This window comes from Dendropsophus ebraccatus, chromosome 1 (genome assembly GCF_027789765.1).
Source record: "Dendropsophus ebraccatus isolate aDenEbr1 chromosome 1, aDenEbr1.pat, whole genome shotgun sequence".
Lineage (NCBI taxonomy): Eukaryota > Metazoa > Chordata > Amphibia > Anura > Hylidae > Dendropsophus > Dendropsophus ebraccatus.
The window spans coordinates 75,835,963-75,852,911 of NC_091454.1; the positions used below are offsets into that span (position 1 = coordinate 75,835,963).

Here is a 16,949-nt window from a genome sequence, read left to right on the forward strand (position 1 = left end):
ACTATTTAAAGCTGTCTGTGGTTAAAGCAGCATGAATCTGCTGGCAGGTTCTATTTAACAACCTGACAATTGCATGACATCCAAAAAATCCATGCACATATTGCAGGTTCAAGTTGTGGGAAACTGTCACCTCTAAAAGTCCCCATGCTCTTTATACTTCTACTGGACAACCAACCTCTCGCAGCTGATTTGGCCATCATAATAAGGTGTATTGGGCCCCTAAGTCCATGGGGAGCAGTCTGGGTTTGGCATACCCCTCTACTACCCATTGAGAACACAGGAATATTCAACTATGCCAATGATCATGTGCATGGGGAGGACAAGGGAGACAACTGTGCCGAAGGCTCATTCAGCTGACAGTTATTGAAGGTGTATGGCAACCTGTAGAACTGTAACTGCTACAACTGAAGCATGGGTGCTATGTAGGTTAATATGAAGAACATGTATATCTTAGCAAGTTTAGTATCAGAATTACTCTTAAGAAATTGGGTTTTATTTTTCCTTAATAAGAGAACAAACTGCAAAGAGATATTTTTTTAAAGTACATATATGGCATCTATGTACAGATAATAAAAATAAAAATACAAAATAGAAAGCTGACCATAAAGTATCTGGATAATAGTGAATGCTAAATTATGAAGGCAGGTCTCTTATCTGTGCCTGAGTGGCAAGACCCATAAAACATTAAAGAGGAAACTCTCATGTCATATAAACAGAGGTATTTCTTTCATCTTTTCTGCAAGGCTGATGAAACACAGCACATTTAATCTTATCAATGCTAGGTAACCAAGTACTATTCAATAAACAAGCTTCATGTTTAATTATGGCTTTCTCTTATCTAATTTCCTAAGGAAATTTAGAAGGAATTCAGAATAATTTAGGCATAAACACAACTAAAATAATTAATATGTAACTTTTTTTTAAACTGTGTTAAATTTAAATTAAATATTAAACTATAAAATGAACAGTTAAATAGGCATTAAACCACAGGTGTCTGCACACTGTAATGTAAGGTGAACTGTAAATCCAGTATTCTTTATGGGGCAACTCTTCAGTGCAGAAGCCAGTTTTACTGCCTACAGATTCTTTCTCGGTTGATTTTAATAGCATAGTAGTACAGCTATTTGTATATATGTTGTTGAGTTGTGGCCCCTGGTATACTAAAGGAATACCAGTCTCACACTGATGTAAATAAGATTTTGCAGGATAATTTAATAGTAATAAAACAAACAAACAAAAAACTGAAAAGTCAACAGAGATAATGCAATATTTCAATTGAAGGCTAATTTCAGATGGTCATAATACAGCTGTATCCTAGGGCTCATATCACCACTGTAACAATCCTATGGCTCTATTGAATCGAATTACTGTGATGTCAGCTCGTGCAGTATAACTGGGTGGTGTCCAAGTTTTATGGCCATAATATGGATGCTAAGATACAGCAGTCCAAAGTTGTAGATACAGTTTTAGTAGCTGTAGTAAATTCTCATATTTGCATGCCTTATCAGTAAAGAGAGAGGAGTAGGTCACTGCCAGACCCCTTTAACATTGGCTTATCTCCCTTGTGAACAAAAGGCTGGGGAATGTAAACTTAACATGCCATGTCTTTCTTTCACCTTGACAATGAGAGTCAGGACATCTCCATACACATAATACAGTATTCTGACTCTGAAATCTGGCTGGTTCGACCGACCAAAGTCTAATGTGTATGCTACCTTAAAGCAAATGTACAACCACATTTAATAAATAAATATTTCCACACAACATGATCTGTGGGGCCACACAGATTATTAAAGTGCAATCCATTTCTCTAACCACCACCCAGTTTTTAAGACCTTCTACTTTTTCTTTTTATGCAAATGAATAGTTTGGTGAAATGGAGGTGGACCAAGCACCACAGTGCACCGATATCTCCTCTCTTGGTTGCTGCGCTGCCTCCTGACTCCTGACTGTCCCAAGCCAGGCATTGCAGCTCACATCTCATTGAAGCTCCACAAGATTTCACGCAGAGCAAGGCCATTACGGCGATTTCAGAAATAGATGGGACCATTGGAATCACACCGGCGCAGATTAAAATTTGTATTACTGGGGGGCTCCACGTAAGCCATGCTCCCCATTCCGACTATCACTTACCAGCAAAATATTACATTTTTATTTTATTTAAAAAATATAGGCATATTATTTTGCTGTGAAAATACTACCTCAGCTGTGTGGCTATGCAGGTACGGAACACACAGACTCAGCCAAAGTGTTAAGAGGGAGTGAGAAGATGCAGGCTGTTGTAGGAAATGTAGGTGTGTATACAATTGCAACTGTTAGTATGGGCAGTGCTAGAAAACTACATTCTCCACAATATGTAATCTTTGTATAGTAATGTTATAGTAAATACCTTTCTTATAATGTGCCTCAATCATATCCAAGGAACTCTGGCAGTCCTTTTCATTAGAAATCTTCACGCAAGATTCCACTTCCTGAAACAGCTCTTCTTGGGTTCGAAACTCCATGTTGTCAGCACTTGTGAGCTACAAAAGGAGTCAAAGAAGAGAACACCTTTAAAGGGGTTATCCAGTGCTACAAAAACATGGCCACCTTCTTTCAGAGACAACATGACTCTTGTCTCCAGTTAAGGTGAGGTTTGCAATTAAGCTCCATTCACTTCAATGGAACTGAGCAGCAAAACCCTGCCCAAGCTGGAGACAAGAGCGGGGCTGTCTCTGGAAGAACGTGGCCATGATTTTGTAGCGCTGGATAACCCATTTAAGACACTATGGTCATTCATTTCCAGCTTAAACAACACAATCCCACAGGTCCCATCATGAGTCAATGGGATCTGCCGGTCCAAGTTGATGTCTGACATTTTAGAAAAATCATGAAACCCTACCTTATCATGAACAGTCTTTATATATAAAAAAAGAGATCCCTGAGTTCTGTTTTTAGACACCAAAGACTCAAATGGGTATTCCTAAATCAACATTTGTCACCTATGCCTAGGAGGAGTTTGTATGGAGTGACAGTCAAGCATGCATGCTGCTATCCCACACAATTTTACAAGAGTTTTATGGAAACTGACGAATTAGCATATTGGCCGCACATCCTATTACACTGAGAGATGTGTGGCCAATAGATTATGTTTTGACAGGTTTAAAGTGAGCATTTGCTTGCTCATAAGCCGAACAGACCAACAGACCGAAGGTCCCTAAATTAAAGCTTGTGCAATATTTTGAAACTTCTTGCCGGGACTACTTGATGGTTGAAAGGTGGGCATGCAGGGGGGTGCGAAGGGAGGTATGTAGCTAAAATCTATACTACCCCTTATCTGGAATAGATTTTATTAAGGACATATGTGGGAGATACTTATCTGAATAAATTTCCCCCTTAACCCCTTAAGAACAGAGCCCAAAATGACCTTAAAGGGTCCAGGCAAAATAATTTTAAGATATTTTATTGCCCAACAAAAGTTATGAAAATAGACACTTATTATGGGAAATACACCTATAGTGCATTTTCCCTGCACTTTCTACAGCATGTTGTGTTCAGGTCTCTGTAAAGTTGGTAAGGTCACGTTACATAAACTGATGACTTCTGCTGCAACGATGGGACAGACTGGAGAAGCAAGAGTTGGCAGTTTATGTGACAAGATGTCACCACCTTTACAGAGACCTGAACAAGCTATGCTTTAGTAAGTGCAGGGAAAATGCACTATGGGTGCATTTTCCATAATAAGTGTCTATTAGTAATTTTCATAACTTTTGTTGGGCAATAACATTTCTTAAAATATTTTTTCCCGGACTTCCCCTTTAAGGACAGCACCAATTTTCAGTTTTTCGTTTTTTCTTCCTTGCCTTCTAAGAGCTATAACTCTTTTATTTTCCATCTACAGGGCCATGTAATGGCTTATTTTATTCAGGAACGGGTATACTTTGTAATGGCGTTTTTCAATCTACCATAACATGTAAGACAGAACCCCCAAAATATTAACCCCTTAAGGTCAAAGCCAATTTTCGTTTTTGCACTTTTGCTTTTTCCATTTTATGTTTAAAAGTCCATAGCACTTGCATTTTTTCACCTAGAGACTTATTTGAGTGCTTATTTTTTGCTAAACCAATTGTACTTTGCAATGGCAGGCATTATTTTTCCATAAAATATGCTGCGAAACCGGAAAAAAATCATTTGTGCTGTCAAATTGAAAAAAACAAACAAATTTGTTTTGATTTCGGGGAGTTTTGCATTTACGCCGTTCGCCCTATGGTAAAACTGACTTGTTATGTATGTTCATTATGATTACAACGATATATAACATGTATAACTTTTATATTATGTGATGGCTTTTTTTTTTACCACTTTTTTTGTTTAAGCCGTTCACTGTGCAGGAACAATATTGGTTTATTTTAATAGATCGGACAATTACCCACGCTACGGTAGATAACATGTTTAATTTTTTATGTGTTGTATTGATAAAATGGAAAAGTTGGGTGATTTCATTTTTTATTGGGGGAGGGGCTATGGCATGTTTTTAAAAACTTTTACATTTTTTTATTTTACACTTTTTATGTACCCTTAGGGGGCTTTAACATTTTTACATTACATTTAATACATTGATCATTGCTATGCTATAGCATAGCATTGATCAGTGTAATCTGCGATCATAGGCCCGCCATTAACAGTGAGGACCTGGTTCCTGAGCTCAGTTCATAGTACTGCTGGACACAATGGCGTACCGGTATTTCATGGGTCCTTAAGTGACAGGCTCCCATGACGTATCAGTACGTCATTGGTCCTTAAGTGGTTAAAGGAGAAATTTGACAAAGTAAAAATTCCAGGGCAGGCAGGGGTTATATAATAAGGCAGTTACACTTAGCTGTCCCTGTGCTAATATGGTTCCCAGAATCATAGCATAGAGCTACTGTGCAGCTCGCGGAGCATACCAGCCATTGCTGCAGTGGTAGCTTTACAAAGGGGAAAAAGTAATTTCATTCCGGAGCCTGAGGCCGGGAGAGGGGAGGCAACTAGCCATCTGGTAGCCACCTGTGTGCTCTGCGGGGATGATTGACAGGCAGATAGACCTGTTAGTGGCCTCTCTGCCTGTCAATCATCCCCACAAAGCACGCTGACAGGCAGATAGTGGTGACTAGTCAAGGGCTACTCTCCGCCTAGATGACTAGTTGCCGACCTTCTCCCGGTCTTGTGCACTAAAATAAAAATCCTTTTTCCCCCAATGTAAAAATACCACCGGCTGGTGGCCTCGGGGAGCTGCGCAGTAGATCTATTTTGTGCAGCTGGGAACCATATCAGCACAATTGCGCTGATTTGTTCCCTTTAATTATATAAATAAATAGGATGCATGGAAACATTATCTTTGGCTCCAAACTTACAAAACTATAACAGACAACAGTACAAACATAATGGCTTTCTGTTAACAGGAAATGCTTTGTTCCCCAAGTTGCTAGGCATCTTAAACTTTAAGCTATGCACACAGGATACATTTTACTGCTTCGCATTTTTGGGGCTACCTTAAAAAATTTGAGGATCATTTTAAGTCTGCAGTCAAAAACATTTGTCTACTTTGCTTATCTCCTACCTACAGGGAGACTAGAGACAATGCAAGTGAGGAATACAGCATATATGGTCTCCAGAAGTTACCCCATGATACAGAATGAACATATAGGTCTGTTACAAATAATAGCAACGTACATTCACTAACCCAGTAAAGTATTTATTGCTGTGTCTTTTCTATAGGAAATGAGGTAGTTGTCATCCTTGACAATGGGAAACAAGCACTGGAAAAGCAAGGGGTGTGTATACTTTTTAGCTTCTGTTTGTCTACACCCACTGTGTGTATACCACACAGAAGAACACATGCTTTTACTCACAGTAGGAAAGATGGGCTGACTGAGATGTCACATTGTAAAAAAAAAAAGGAATGGGGGTGGCAATGCAATAAGACTAGCTGTTTGTTACAGACCTCATTCTATGGTGGCCCAGTTCTTGACCTTTCTATGACATGGACATAGCTTGAGGTTGAAGAGGCTTAGGTGGGGTTGGGCGGTGGTGATGGTGTGTGTGTGTGTGGGGGGGGGGTACTGTTTTTCCTATAGAACTAATAAAGGGATTTTATTCTGCATCAATCTTATAAATGTCTAAATATACATAGATTAATGTCATCTACTTCATATTCATTAGGTTATAAAATGTTACAAAAACTGTAGCTATGCTATTATATTGTCATTCTTAAAGATTACAAAGTCTTCCTCATACCCCCTAAGCACATATCATGAAAATGATGAACATGCCAATAAGCAGCGTAGCTGATAGGAAAGCACCTTTATAGATAATTACATCACATAATCCAATAAACTGGCACTTAATGAAAATTCACTCATCTGTCCCTGCTGACCTGGAGCCATCTGCTAACCTTACTTATTCATCCCCCATCCCTGCAGTGAGACCTCCATTGGGACTTGTTAATAATTATTCACTGGCCGTTGTGACAAGCGCAGCTTAACGGGAGAATTTTATATTTAAAGCAATCTGTGACAGTCCAGCCTTTATTAAAAGGGCAATAGGAATAGAATGTTGTTTGTTCATATATATGCCAGGAAATAATAGTACTTTTACTAATATTATATGGATTGTAACCTATTATATGTGTTTAACACATACCCAATAATACATTTTTACATTATTTTGCCTTTTACACTACAACTTTTTGTGAAGTTTACTTTCAATTTCTAAAAGTATAATGTCAGCATTTTATAAGCCGAACTATAAGATCGGGTGCACATTGCATTAACCCCTTAAGGTCCAAGCCAATTTTCGTTTTTGCGCTTTTGCTTTTTCCATTTTAAGTTTAAAAGTCCATAGCGCTTGCATTTTTTCACCTAGAGACGTATATGAGCGCTTATTTTTTGCGAAACCAATTGTACTTTGCAATTACAGGCATAATTTTTCCATAAAATATGTTGTGAAACCGGAAAAAAATCATTTGCGCTGTCAAATTGAAAAAAAAAACGAATTTGTTTTGATTTCGGGGAGTTTTGCATTTACGCCGTTTGCCCTATGGTAAAACTGACTTGTTATGCATGTTCCTCAAGTCGTTACGATTACTATGATATATAACATGTATAACTTATATTGCATTTGATGGCCTGTAAAAAATTCAAACCATTGTTAACAAATATATGTCACTTAAAATCGCTCCATTCCCAGGCTTATAGCGCTTTTATCCTTTGGTCTATGGGGCTGTGTGAGGTGTCAGTTTTTGCGCCATGATGCGTTCTTTCTACCGGTACCTTGATTGCGCATATACGACTTTTTGATCGCTTTTTATTACATTTTTTCTGGATTTGATGCGACCAAAAATGCGCAATTTTGCACTTTGGGATTTTTTTGCGCTTACGCCGTTTACCGTGCGAGATCGGGAATGTGATTAATTAATAGTTCGGGCGATTACGCGCGCGGCGATACTAAATATGTTTATTTATTTATTTATTTATTAATTTATATTTATAAAATGGGAAAAGGGGGGTGATTTGGACTTTTATTAGGGGAGGGGATTTTTTATTAATAAAAACACTTTTTTACTTTTTTTTTTACATGGACTAGAAGCCCCCCTGGGGGGCTTGTATATACACAGCAATGATCTCTCATAGAGATCAATGCTGTGTATATACACAGCAAAGATCCATGAGATCGGTCATAGATTACTATGGCCTGCTGCAGGCCATAGCAATCTACTGCCGAGCCGGGATCAGCGTCATTCCGACGCTGAGGCCCGGCACGGGCAGAAGAACGGATCTCCCCCCCGCGATCGCATCGCGGGGGGGAGATCCGACCCACTAGACACCAGGGATGTGATGTCTGAAGCCCTTCAATGCAGCTGTCAGGTTTGACAGCTGCATTGAAGTGCTTAATTAGCCGGCGCGGCAACGGGACCCGCGCCGGCTAACAGAGGCACTGCCCGGCTGCACGTGTCAGCCGGGATCAGCGCGGTTCAGAGCGGGGGGCTCGGCGGGACCCCGCTCTGAACACCCCCCGCGGCGCCATGACGTATTAGATACGTCATGGGTCGCTAACTTAAAGGAGAAGTACGGTGAAAAATTTTTATTAGAGTATTGTATTGCCCCTCAAAAGTTATACAAATCATCAATATACACTTATTGGCTATGTTCACACAAAGTCAAAAATAGAGAAAAGGCGGACATACAGCAGCTGATAAATACCTGAAGGATTGCAAATTTTAACTAGAAGTAATTTACAAACCTGTAAGAATGCCTCATATAACACATAATCGGAATCAGATCTCATTATCTCTGAAATATCATTTTGAGGCTGTGTTCACACAATGTAAAAAATAGAGAAAAGGTGGCCGAGTTCGCTATTTAAAATAACGTCTGTTTCTGCTGCGATTTCACTGACACCAATAGCAATACATTGAAGTCAATAGAAAGACGGACGTCCAATGCACACAATGTATTGAATAATGGACGTTTTTGCCGCGGACGTCAAAATAATGAACATAATCATTATTTTTAGACGTCTTTTGCAAACAGCGGACGTTTTTTATTAGTTGATCCCACACAGTTTTTCTTTTGTCAGCATTCTTTCTCCGTTTTTACCATTAAATTCAATGGACTTTGCACTAAGAGGAAGCCAGGCTGCTAAATTACGTAAATGAAAAAACGTTGTGTGAACATAGCCATTACAGGAAATGCACATAAAGTGATTTTTTTCTCTACACTCACTACTGCATCAAGGCTTCACTTCTTGGATAAAATGGTGATGTCATGACCCAACTCCCAGAGCTGTGCGGGCTGTATCTGCTGGAGAGGATGATGGCAGGGGGATGCTCAGTGTCCTTCCAGTGCCCTGTGTCCCTCAGTGTCCCCCTGCCATCATCCTCTCTAGCAGCCACAGCCCGCACAGCTCTGGGAGTTGGGTCGTGACATCATCATTTTATCCAGGAAGTGAAGCCTTGATGCAGTAGTAAGTGCAGGGAAAAAGCACTTTATAGGCATTTCCCATAATAAGTGTATATCAGTAATTTTATAACTTTTGGGGGGCAATACAATAATTTAATAAACATTTTCGCCAGACTTCTACTTTAAGGCCTTCCATCAGAGGATTACATAGAGAGAACTCCTGATGTACATCTCTGTTGGAAGACTTCAGTGTATCTCAATATATAGACATACCGTGGATAGATAGCCAGCTCCCAGAATGAAACCTTGGGCAATCTTTGGTGATGTAATTGTCCATATGTACATAATCCCTATATATGAAAAGTCCATATATGATGACTATTCATACATGGAGACTACCTAATCTTTGCTTTGAACCTTCCTTTCCTCCTGAGCTCCTTGCAGAGCAGCAGTAGTGCAGACAGCCACCCTATACACATTTCTGCCTTGGGAAGCTCCAGTGATACAAGCCTGTGATACGGTTCTATAGTACCTGTTGACGACACACAGTTTTATAGCATGGGGATGGGTGTAATAGCATAATCTACCATACCATTTGATCCTTTCTTTTTGTAGTTATATCTGGCCTTTGTGTTATGGTACATATAAAAAAGGAAAATATAAAAATGATTGTGGTTGTAAAATAAAAAGAAGTCTATGAGGTTTTATTTGAGGTCAAACTGCAACACTTGACACCTTTCATGGACAAGAGTGGTGGTGGGCCTTAATACAGAGAGCAATTATTCCCAAAAAGGAAGATTTTGTAATATGGCCAGTAATCAGACAACAAACAAGCAAATGCTTGTTCATTGGCTGATCACTTCATTCTGACTTCTTCTCCCCATGTAATAGGGGATGTGCGGCTGACAAATGATGGAAGCAGCGGGCTGTCTTAATGAACATTTAGATATACGTTTGTAGGGCCTGTATACTCAAAGTTTTGATATTATTATATAGGTGTAGATCCATAATGGAATTCTATTATAAATCAACAATAATTCATCAGACATTTCAGATTTTCTCATTCATCATGTACAACTCACATTGTAGTCTTTCTGTAGATTATCTTCTCCCTTATTCAAATACGTGTCGAGTGTATTAGGTACATTTAGAAATGCAGCTGCAGGGGGAAGACAGTGACCTGATAAGGAAGATGAGAATGGGTTTAGTGCATTACCTTAGTGATATGGCAAAGAGATTACATAACAAAATGGTATAAAAGAGATTTGCATTAATCTGCCAAAGAGCTTATACAATGCAATCAAAACAATATGTGGATTTCTGCCAGTAAATAAGGTCTTTATATTTAATATTTTAACTGAAATGACACACACTTTTTTCATGACATGTTTCGGCTCCTCCGAGGCATTCTCAAATTGGGAATGCAATACAGTAGTTTAGATGTAGCTGGCATATCTTGACGGTGTCACATTAACTATATAACATGTATATAATTAGGATATGCGCTACATCCAAAATGGCTCATGTAACAGACAGAAAATAGTATTTTCATGCTCTTGGTTTAGACCCATGCTCTCCAAAGTATGGAGCCTTTAAAGTCAAAAGACCTTTTTCTAGTTATTTTGATTTGTTTTTGGTAGGAGAAGGTTCTTTTTACATTTAAGTTGACTTATGTTTAGAAAATGGGCATTTCAAAATATATATATAAAACTGATATTACATGTGTAATATCCTTTTATGGGAACCGCTTTCCCAGTATTAGGCCGGGTTCACACGCTGTAAGACAGCGGCCGCTGTCTGTGAAGTTCTCCCAGCCAGTACTTCATTTCTTTTTAATTGGAATGCGGGAACGTTCGGGTGTGCCTGCGTTCCAATTAACCATTTCAGACCATGTAAAATGCCTCTGGAGCCGTACTTTACATTGTCTGCACAGTCAACTTCGTACCACCACTATTTAATGTATAGCAGCCACACATAATTGACATTTCAGTTTTGAGTGTGGCCGCACGGGATTCCATTGAACACAATGTCATTAGACATTTTCAATAAATAGCAGCCGGTGTTGCAAAGTGCAACAACGTCCGTTATTTATTGAAAAAATATGTTGTGTGAATGTGGCCTAAGGGTGTAAGAACTCTTAGGGAATGCTCACATGGTTAGTGTAAACCACCTAGAAAAACAGCCTCCAAAACAGCGTGTAAATCAATGTGTTTTTAAGTTGAGGTGTTTTTGGATGCTGCTGCTCTGGTTTCAGTTTTTTTTTTCAAGCTCCCATTGCTTTGTTTTTGCAGATTACCACTAACAACTTCATTGCAGTGGATAGGAGCTGAAAACCACATGTTTTTTAGGACATTGTTGAAGCTTGTTTGGGGCTTTTTTGCCAGAGTGAACATTTTTTTAGCCATATTCACACTAGAATATTGTGTGCATTCCAGAAATAAATATGTACCACCCATGTCAGCTCTTACTACAATTTCTCAGATGTTTTAAGCCACTTCTGACAGTAAGTAGAAAGAAATACAACATTTTCTCTAAACTTCAAAATATGGCATGTATATATTGTATGTGTCTGGAATGCGCACAATGTTCTGGTGTGATATAAAGAGTTTCTGCAACCTCTTAATAGGGTACTGGAAAGGCTGTGTTCCTATTTTGTGTTTTTCACTTACATGCAGTGTGGGAATATTATTCAATGTCTCTGATAACAACAAGTTTTGCAGTGCTAGGACACCTTTCTAAAGTGCAGGAAACCGCACTATAGCACTGAAAATACTCTAACTTGGACCTTTGGGCAAATCACCGATCTACATCACTGAATCCTTCATTGTCTACTGTCTGGTCTCATCTGGCTATTGAATGGGGTGGAACACAGAGTTTGTCCGCTACAGTAGTACTATGGTAATGTAATGTCATCAACATGTACCTGCAACATATTTTTTTTAAACTATTAAAAATGGCTTAAACTTTAGTATGGAGAATTTGGTGCCATAGATCAGTGGTTTGCCCAAGTATCCAAGTCAGAGTATTTTCAGCACTGTGGTGTCACAAGCATCAGATGTACTGTATGCAAGAAAGCTTCTTTATTTAATGTCTCACATAACAACACATTTTGGGGTGCTAGGACACCTTTCTGAAGTGCAGGAGACAGCACCATAGCGCTGAAAATACCACTGATCTAAAGCCCCAAATCCTCCATTGTCTACTGTTTGGTCTAATCTGGCTATTGAATTGCGTGGAATACAGAGTTTGGTCTCTTGAGTGTCTTGTATACACTGACAGATGTGCTCTGAGTGCAACATCCATAGGTCTAACTGAACGTACCCCTTCCCCTCCTCTATCATCTGTACGTTATCGCTCTAAGGTGTGCCCCTGCTGGTCTTTTTCTTTTAGCCAATCCTTAGAAACTCTAGTATTGTATTCCACATTTGAGAAAGGTTTGGAGGAGCCAAGCATACCATGACGGTATGCTTGTAAGCTATTTGCCTTACTGAAATATATAAGAATTCTATTGAAAAAATGAGTAGTGGTCAATACCTTTGCACAATGATTATACTGGGTATGTAAGTGGCCACATCTATTTCCACTGAATTTAAGCAAAATAAAGGAATTTTAGTACAAACCTATTAAAAGTTCGATTAAGCGACACATAAAAATCACCATAACGTATCATAACTATAGCAACTCCATTTGTTTTATGACTATATTACATCTAGGGCAGGGCATATTCTTGGCTACTGCAGTGGGTTGCTTTCCAATTTGTTATAGACTTCTCATAAATCATTAGTTACATTGATAAAATGTCTTCTAGTTACATATTTCATTTTATTTTTTGCTGTCCTAGTCTCTAAGCTCCATACATCATGCCATGAAATGGAGAAACCACAATACCTTGCTCAGGAAAAGCCATGAATTCATTATTATTGGCATCTTCTATAGCAATATTTGCTTTTCCGCAATCTGAGTGATCTAGGAGGGAAAGCCTTACTTCTGCCAGTGACCCTTCTGTGTAGGAAAACCCAATTGTAGGAGATGCAGTATGTTTGCAAGTTGCTGAAAAACACAAAAAAATATTTTGGTTTGTGTGCTTTACATCAGATGCTGTATTTCTAGAATATTTTTTATGGCTTTATATTTGATTTTATGCAGGGATTTAAAAGGGCAATGTGTTTATATGCAATGGCCATGAGCCATTTCCAGCTGTGTCTAAGGCTTTTGTTACCAGATTTACCAGATCAGTGAAAATATTGTTATAGAAGTAGTATTCTGTACGAAGTCAGCTCAATCAGTCCTGAGGACATGCTTATACATTCAACTGTGATAATTCAAATATCAAACAATAGACATCCTGGACAGTCCAGTGAATGTAAGGGAATATTAAAGATGCCCAAAGGGCTTTATTTGGCCCCTGACTTACATATGAAAAGATCTCTTATATGTCTTTTGTTTTATAAAGTTGATTTGATGACACTATGATATCACCACCTCTTCTACATGACTATGGGAGTTATATTTCTGAAACAAAGCAATGTAAGTGAGGCCAGTAAGAAACTGGATTACTTTACTTTTTTGTCAAAAATATATGCTCTACTATATTTATGATCCTATCATTTTTACTGAGTGGAATCTATTTATTTATTTATGTGTCGTTTTCTTGGTATCTACCTAGCTATTTTTTTATCTATTTTTTTCTTTAGGTTAATCTGTCTACTTGTGTACTATGGTAGGAGTTTATCAAGACTGGCATATTTTAGTCTTGTGCTGGTTAAAAAAAAAGAAAATAACACAGGAAGTCCCAATCATCTCACAGAGATGGCAGCCATGTGATTGATGGACCCATTGAATTCCTGCATTTTTTTTGACCAGCACAAGACTAAAAAGCTGCCTTCATGAGACTGGACCTGGATACAAGTAAGTACAGCTTTGTTTTAAAGCATGATAACAAAAAAAAAATAATAATAATAATTAGTGCACATTACAAACTTTATATCACATCTCCTGTTGATTTAGATTTTGAAAGTTATAACGACAGGGACACTTTAAGAAATGTAAGCTGTCCCCAATATTTTTCTACACTGAGGTCAATGGAGATTGTAATCTGTTGTAAAACATACAAATACATCAGTTTTTCATGTCACCACTGCAGTTCACATGAGCACATGCTTATAGATTATTCATATATACTAATACTTGATGTAAATGCAGAGAGAACATTTACTCATTGCTATGAATGAGAGGTTTAGGGATCAGGCTGCCTCTGCATCATATATGTTTTACATTTAGTCTTCATGAATTAGAATGAGAATATCTATTTTTCAATGTTGAAGCTTCAAGGATCACATTTCTTGTTGTTTTATATCACGTCATAGCACTATTCACTATAGCAGAGATAAAATAATGTGATGATGTTCTATAGGACATTCACCAATAAATGCTGCACACTGTGCACAACGGAGCTGCCAGACAAGAGTTAGAATGAAATGGGCATACCATAGGTCATAAAATGTGAGAGGAAAAAAAACATTCTCGTAAAATGCCTACAAATCAGCCCTTTGCTGATAGATATCACTACTGCTTTGTTCAATTTAAGTAGCAAAAGCAAAGAGCATGTAAGTTACTGGAGCCAATCTACATACATCACAGACATGAGTGTTTCACTAGGATGTAGCCCCAAAGCCTGATCAGTGGGGTTCTGACTGATTTGACCTCTGTCACAAATAGCCAAACATGAAAATAAAATCCTTGTACAGAATAAATTTTAAAAAATGTACTGAAAAGAGAATATTGACACAACCATGTACATTTCTACAGTCAAAATGATCTTTCTGGGATAATGAAATCTGATTCAGATTATGTGTTATGTAATGCATTCCTACAGGTTTAGAAATTACATCTTAATTACTTTTTAAATTAAAAATCTTTAGTCTTCCAGTACTTAGCAGCTGCTGTATGTCCTGCAGGAAGTGGTGTATTCTTTCCAGTCTGACACTGTGCTCTCTGATGTACAGTACCCTCTGTCTGTGACAGGAACTGTCCAGAGCAGTACCACTGAAAACCTTTCCTGCTTTGGACAGTTCCTGTCACTACAGAGGTGGCAGCAGAGAGCACTGCAAACAATACACCACTTCCTGCAGGACATACAGCAGCTGATAAATACCTGAAGGATTGCAAATTTTAACTAGAAGTAATTTATAAAACTGTAAGAATGCCTCATATAACACATAATCTGAATGAGCTGCCTATATTTATGGACAGTTCTGGACTTCTAGAGACAGTGTGACATAGAAAACATAGGAACATAGTAAATCCAGCTGACTGGTTCCCTTGGGATCAGTCAGTTAGGTAAGGCTGTTGGCTCCTTTACATATTGCTAGACATGGCTTCTATCCTTTTTCTGCCTAAGGCTATGTTCACACTGCGTATGAGTCCGGCCGTAGTGCGAACCGCGAATATACGCATGTAGTTTTGAGGTTGATGTGTTTGCTTGAAAGTATACGCCCGCACAATGCACACTACGTATGAGCTTACGGCCGGATCGTATGCGGCGCCGTGAAAAATGAACAAGACCATTGTTTGAGGACGGAAATGTTCCAACTCACGGCCGTGGATTTCCATGTGGTCCCGTACGGAGTACTTATTTCAGCCAAATTGAACTTGATTTTTCGATCCAAAAGGTTCTGTGAGTTTTATTGGGCTGGGCGAAGATTTCCAAGTAAATGACCTGTTTCAGATATCTTCGAAACAAGCTAGGGAAGCATAACTGTACTATGGGCGTATGTTCGCAGTTCGTACGCATCCGGCTGCATGTCTATTTTTCCCACGGCCGTAGTTTCAGCCGCATATGTACGGCTGCGTACGAACTACGGCCGGACTCATACGTAGTGTGAACATAGCCTAAGGCTGCATTCACACGTGAATGCCTATAACAGACTTTTTCCCCGCCCGGAAAGCATCTGTAATAAGATGTTGGGAGCAGGGGAACTGTACAGATATGTGCAGCGCTGTAATAACAGAGCCGCACGGCCGATTCATTACAGAGCTACGCATATCTGTACAGTTCCCCCGCTCCCAGCATCTTATTACAGATGCTGTCCGGGCGGGGGAGAAGTCTGCTACAGGCATTCCACGTCCATGTCCCATGCAGAACACAGAACGTGTGAATGCAGCCTCAGGCAATCAGGCAAAAAGTAAAATAATGAGCCATCTCTGGGACAGGAAAGAACAAGGATGAGCTGTGTACAGGGCAGTTTCTAGGTCATTTTGGCAACAGGGCGAATTTTAATAAAAGCGCCCCCCCCCCCCCCCCACACCTCACTCAGTTCCGCTCTAGGGAAGAAAGATAACGTTCGAACAGATAATGTTCGACTTAATACAAATTCATCATACAGTGACTCACAGGTGACGTCTTCTTTGATCTGAGGCGTCACTTTCACTTTTCCTCTCCATCCAGCTCAGACCTCCATGATGATTTCTTGCAGCTACAATTCATCTCTTCTGAAACTGCCAGACAAACATCTCAGGATCCGCAGTTCCAGAAAGTTCCTTCCCCTTTCCCACCTATAAGGTCCCAAACTGTATGCTGGGAGAGCTGGATGACCTCCATTACACTGACATATAGGATGCTGGGAAAGCTGGGTGACCTCCATTATACACTGACATACAGGATGCTGGGAGAGCTGGGTGACCTCCATTACACTGATATACAGGATGCTGGGAGAGCTGGGTGACCTCCATTACACTGATATACAGGATGCTGGGAGAGCTGGGTGACCTCCATTATACACTGATATAGTGACATACAGGAATAGGGGAGAGCTGGATGACCTCTATTACACTGACATACAGGAATTGGGGAGAGCTGGGTGACCTCCATTATACTGCCATACAGGATTAGAGGGAGAGCTGGGTGACCTCCATTATACTGCCATACAGGATTAGGGGAGAGCTGGGTGACCTCCATTATATACTGACATACAGGATTAGGGGAGAGCTGGGTGACCTCCATTACACTGACATACAGGATTAGGGGACAGC

General features: G+C 39.3%; 1 protein-coding gene across 1 annotated transcript in view; it reads right to left on the minus strand.

Annotated features, from left to right (window-relative positions):
* The window catches only part of LOC138783007 (uncharacterized), a 182,556-nt gene that overhangs the window by 83,454 nt on the left and 82,153 nt on the right, over window positions 1-16,949 (minus strand). Inside the window, exons 7-9 of the mRNA XM_069957123.1 lie at window positions 12,807-12,968; window positions 10,001-10,098; window positions 2,390-2,522 (exon numbers count right to left, since the gene is read on the minus strand). Of these exons, the coding sequence (XP_069813224.1) occupies window positions 2,390-2,522; window positions 10,001-10,098; window positions 12,807-12,968 (393 nt within the window). The remainder of the gene's footprint in view (window positions 1-2,389; window positions 2,523-10,000; window positions 10,099-12,806; window positions 12,969-16,949) is intronic.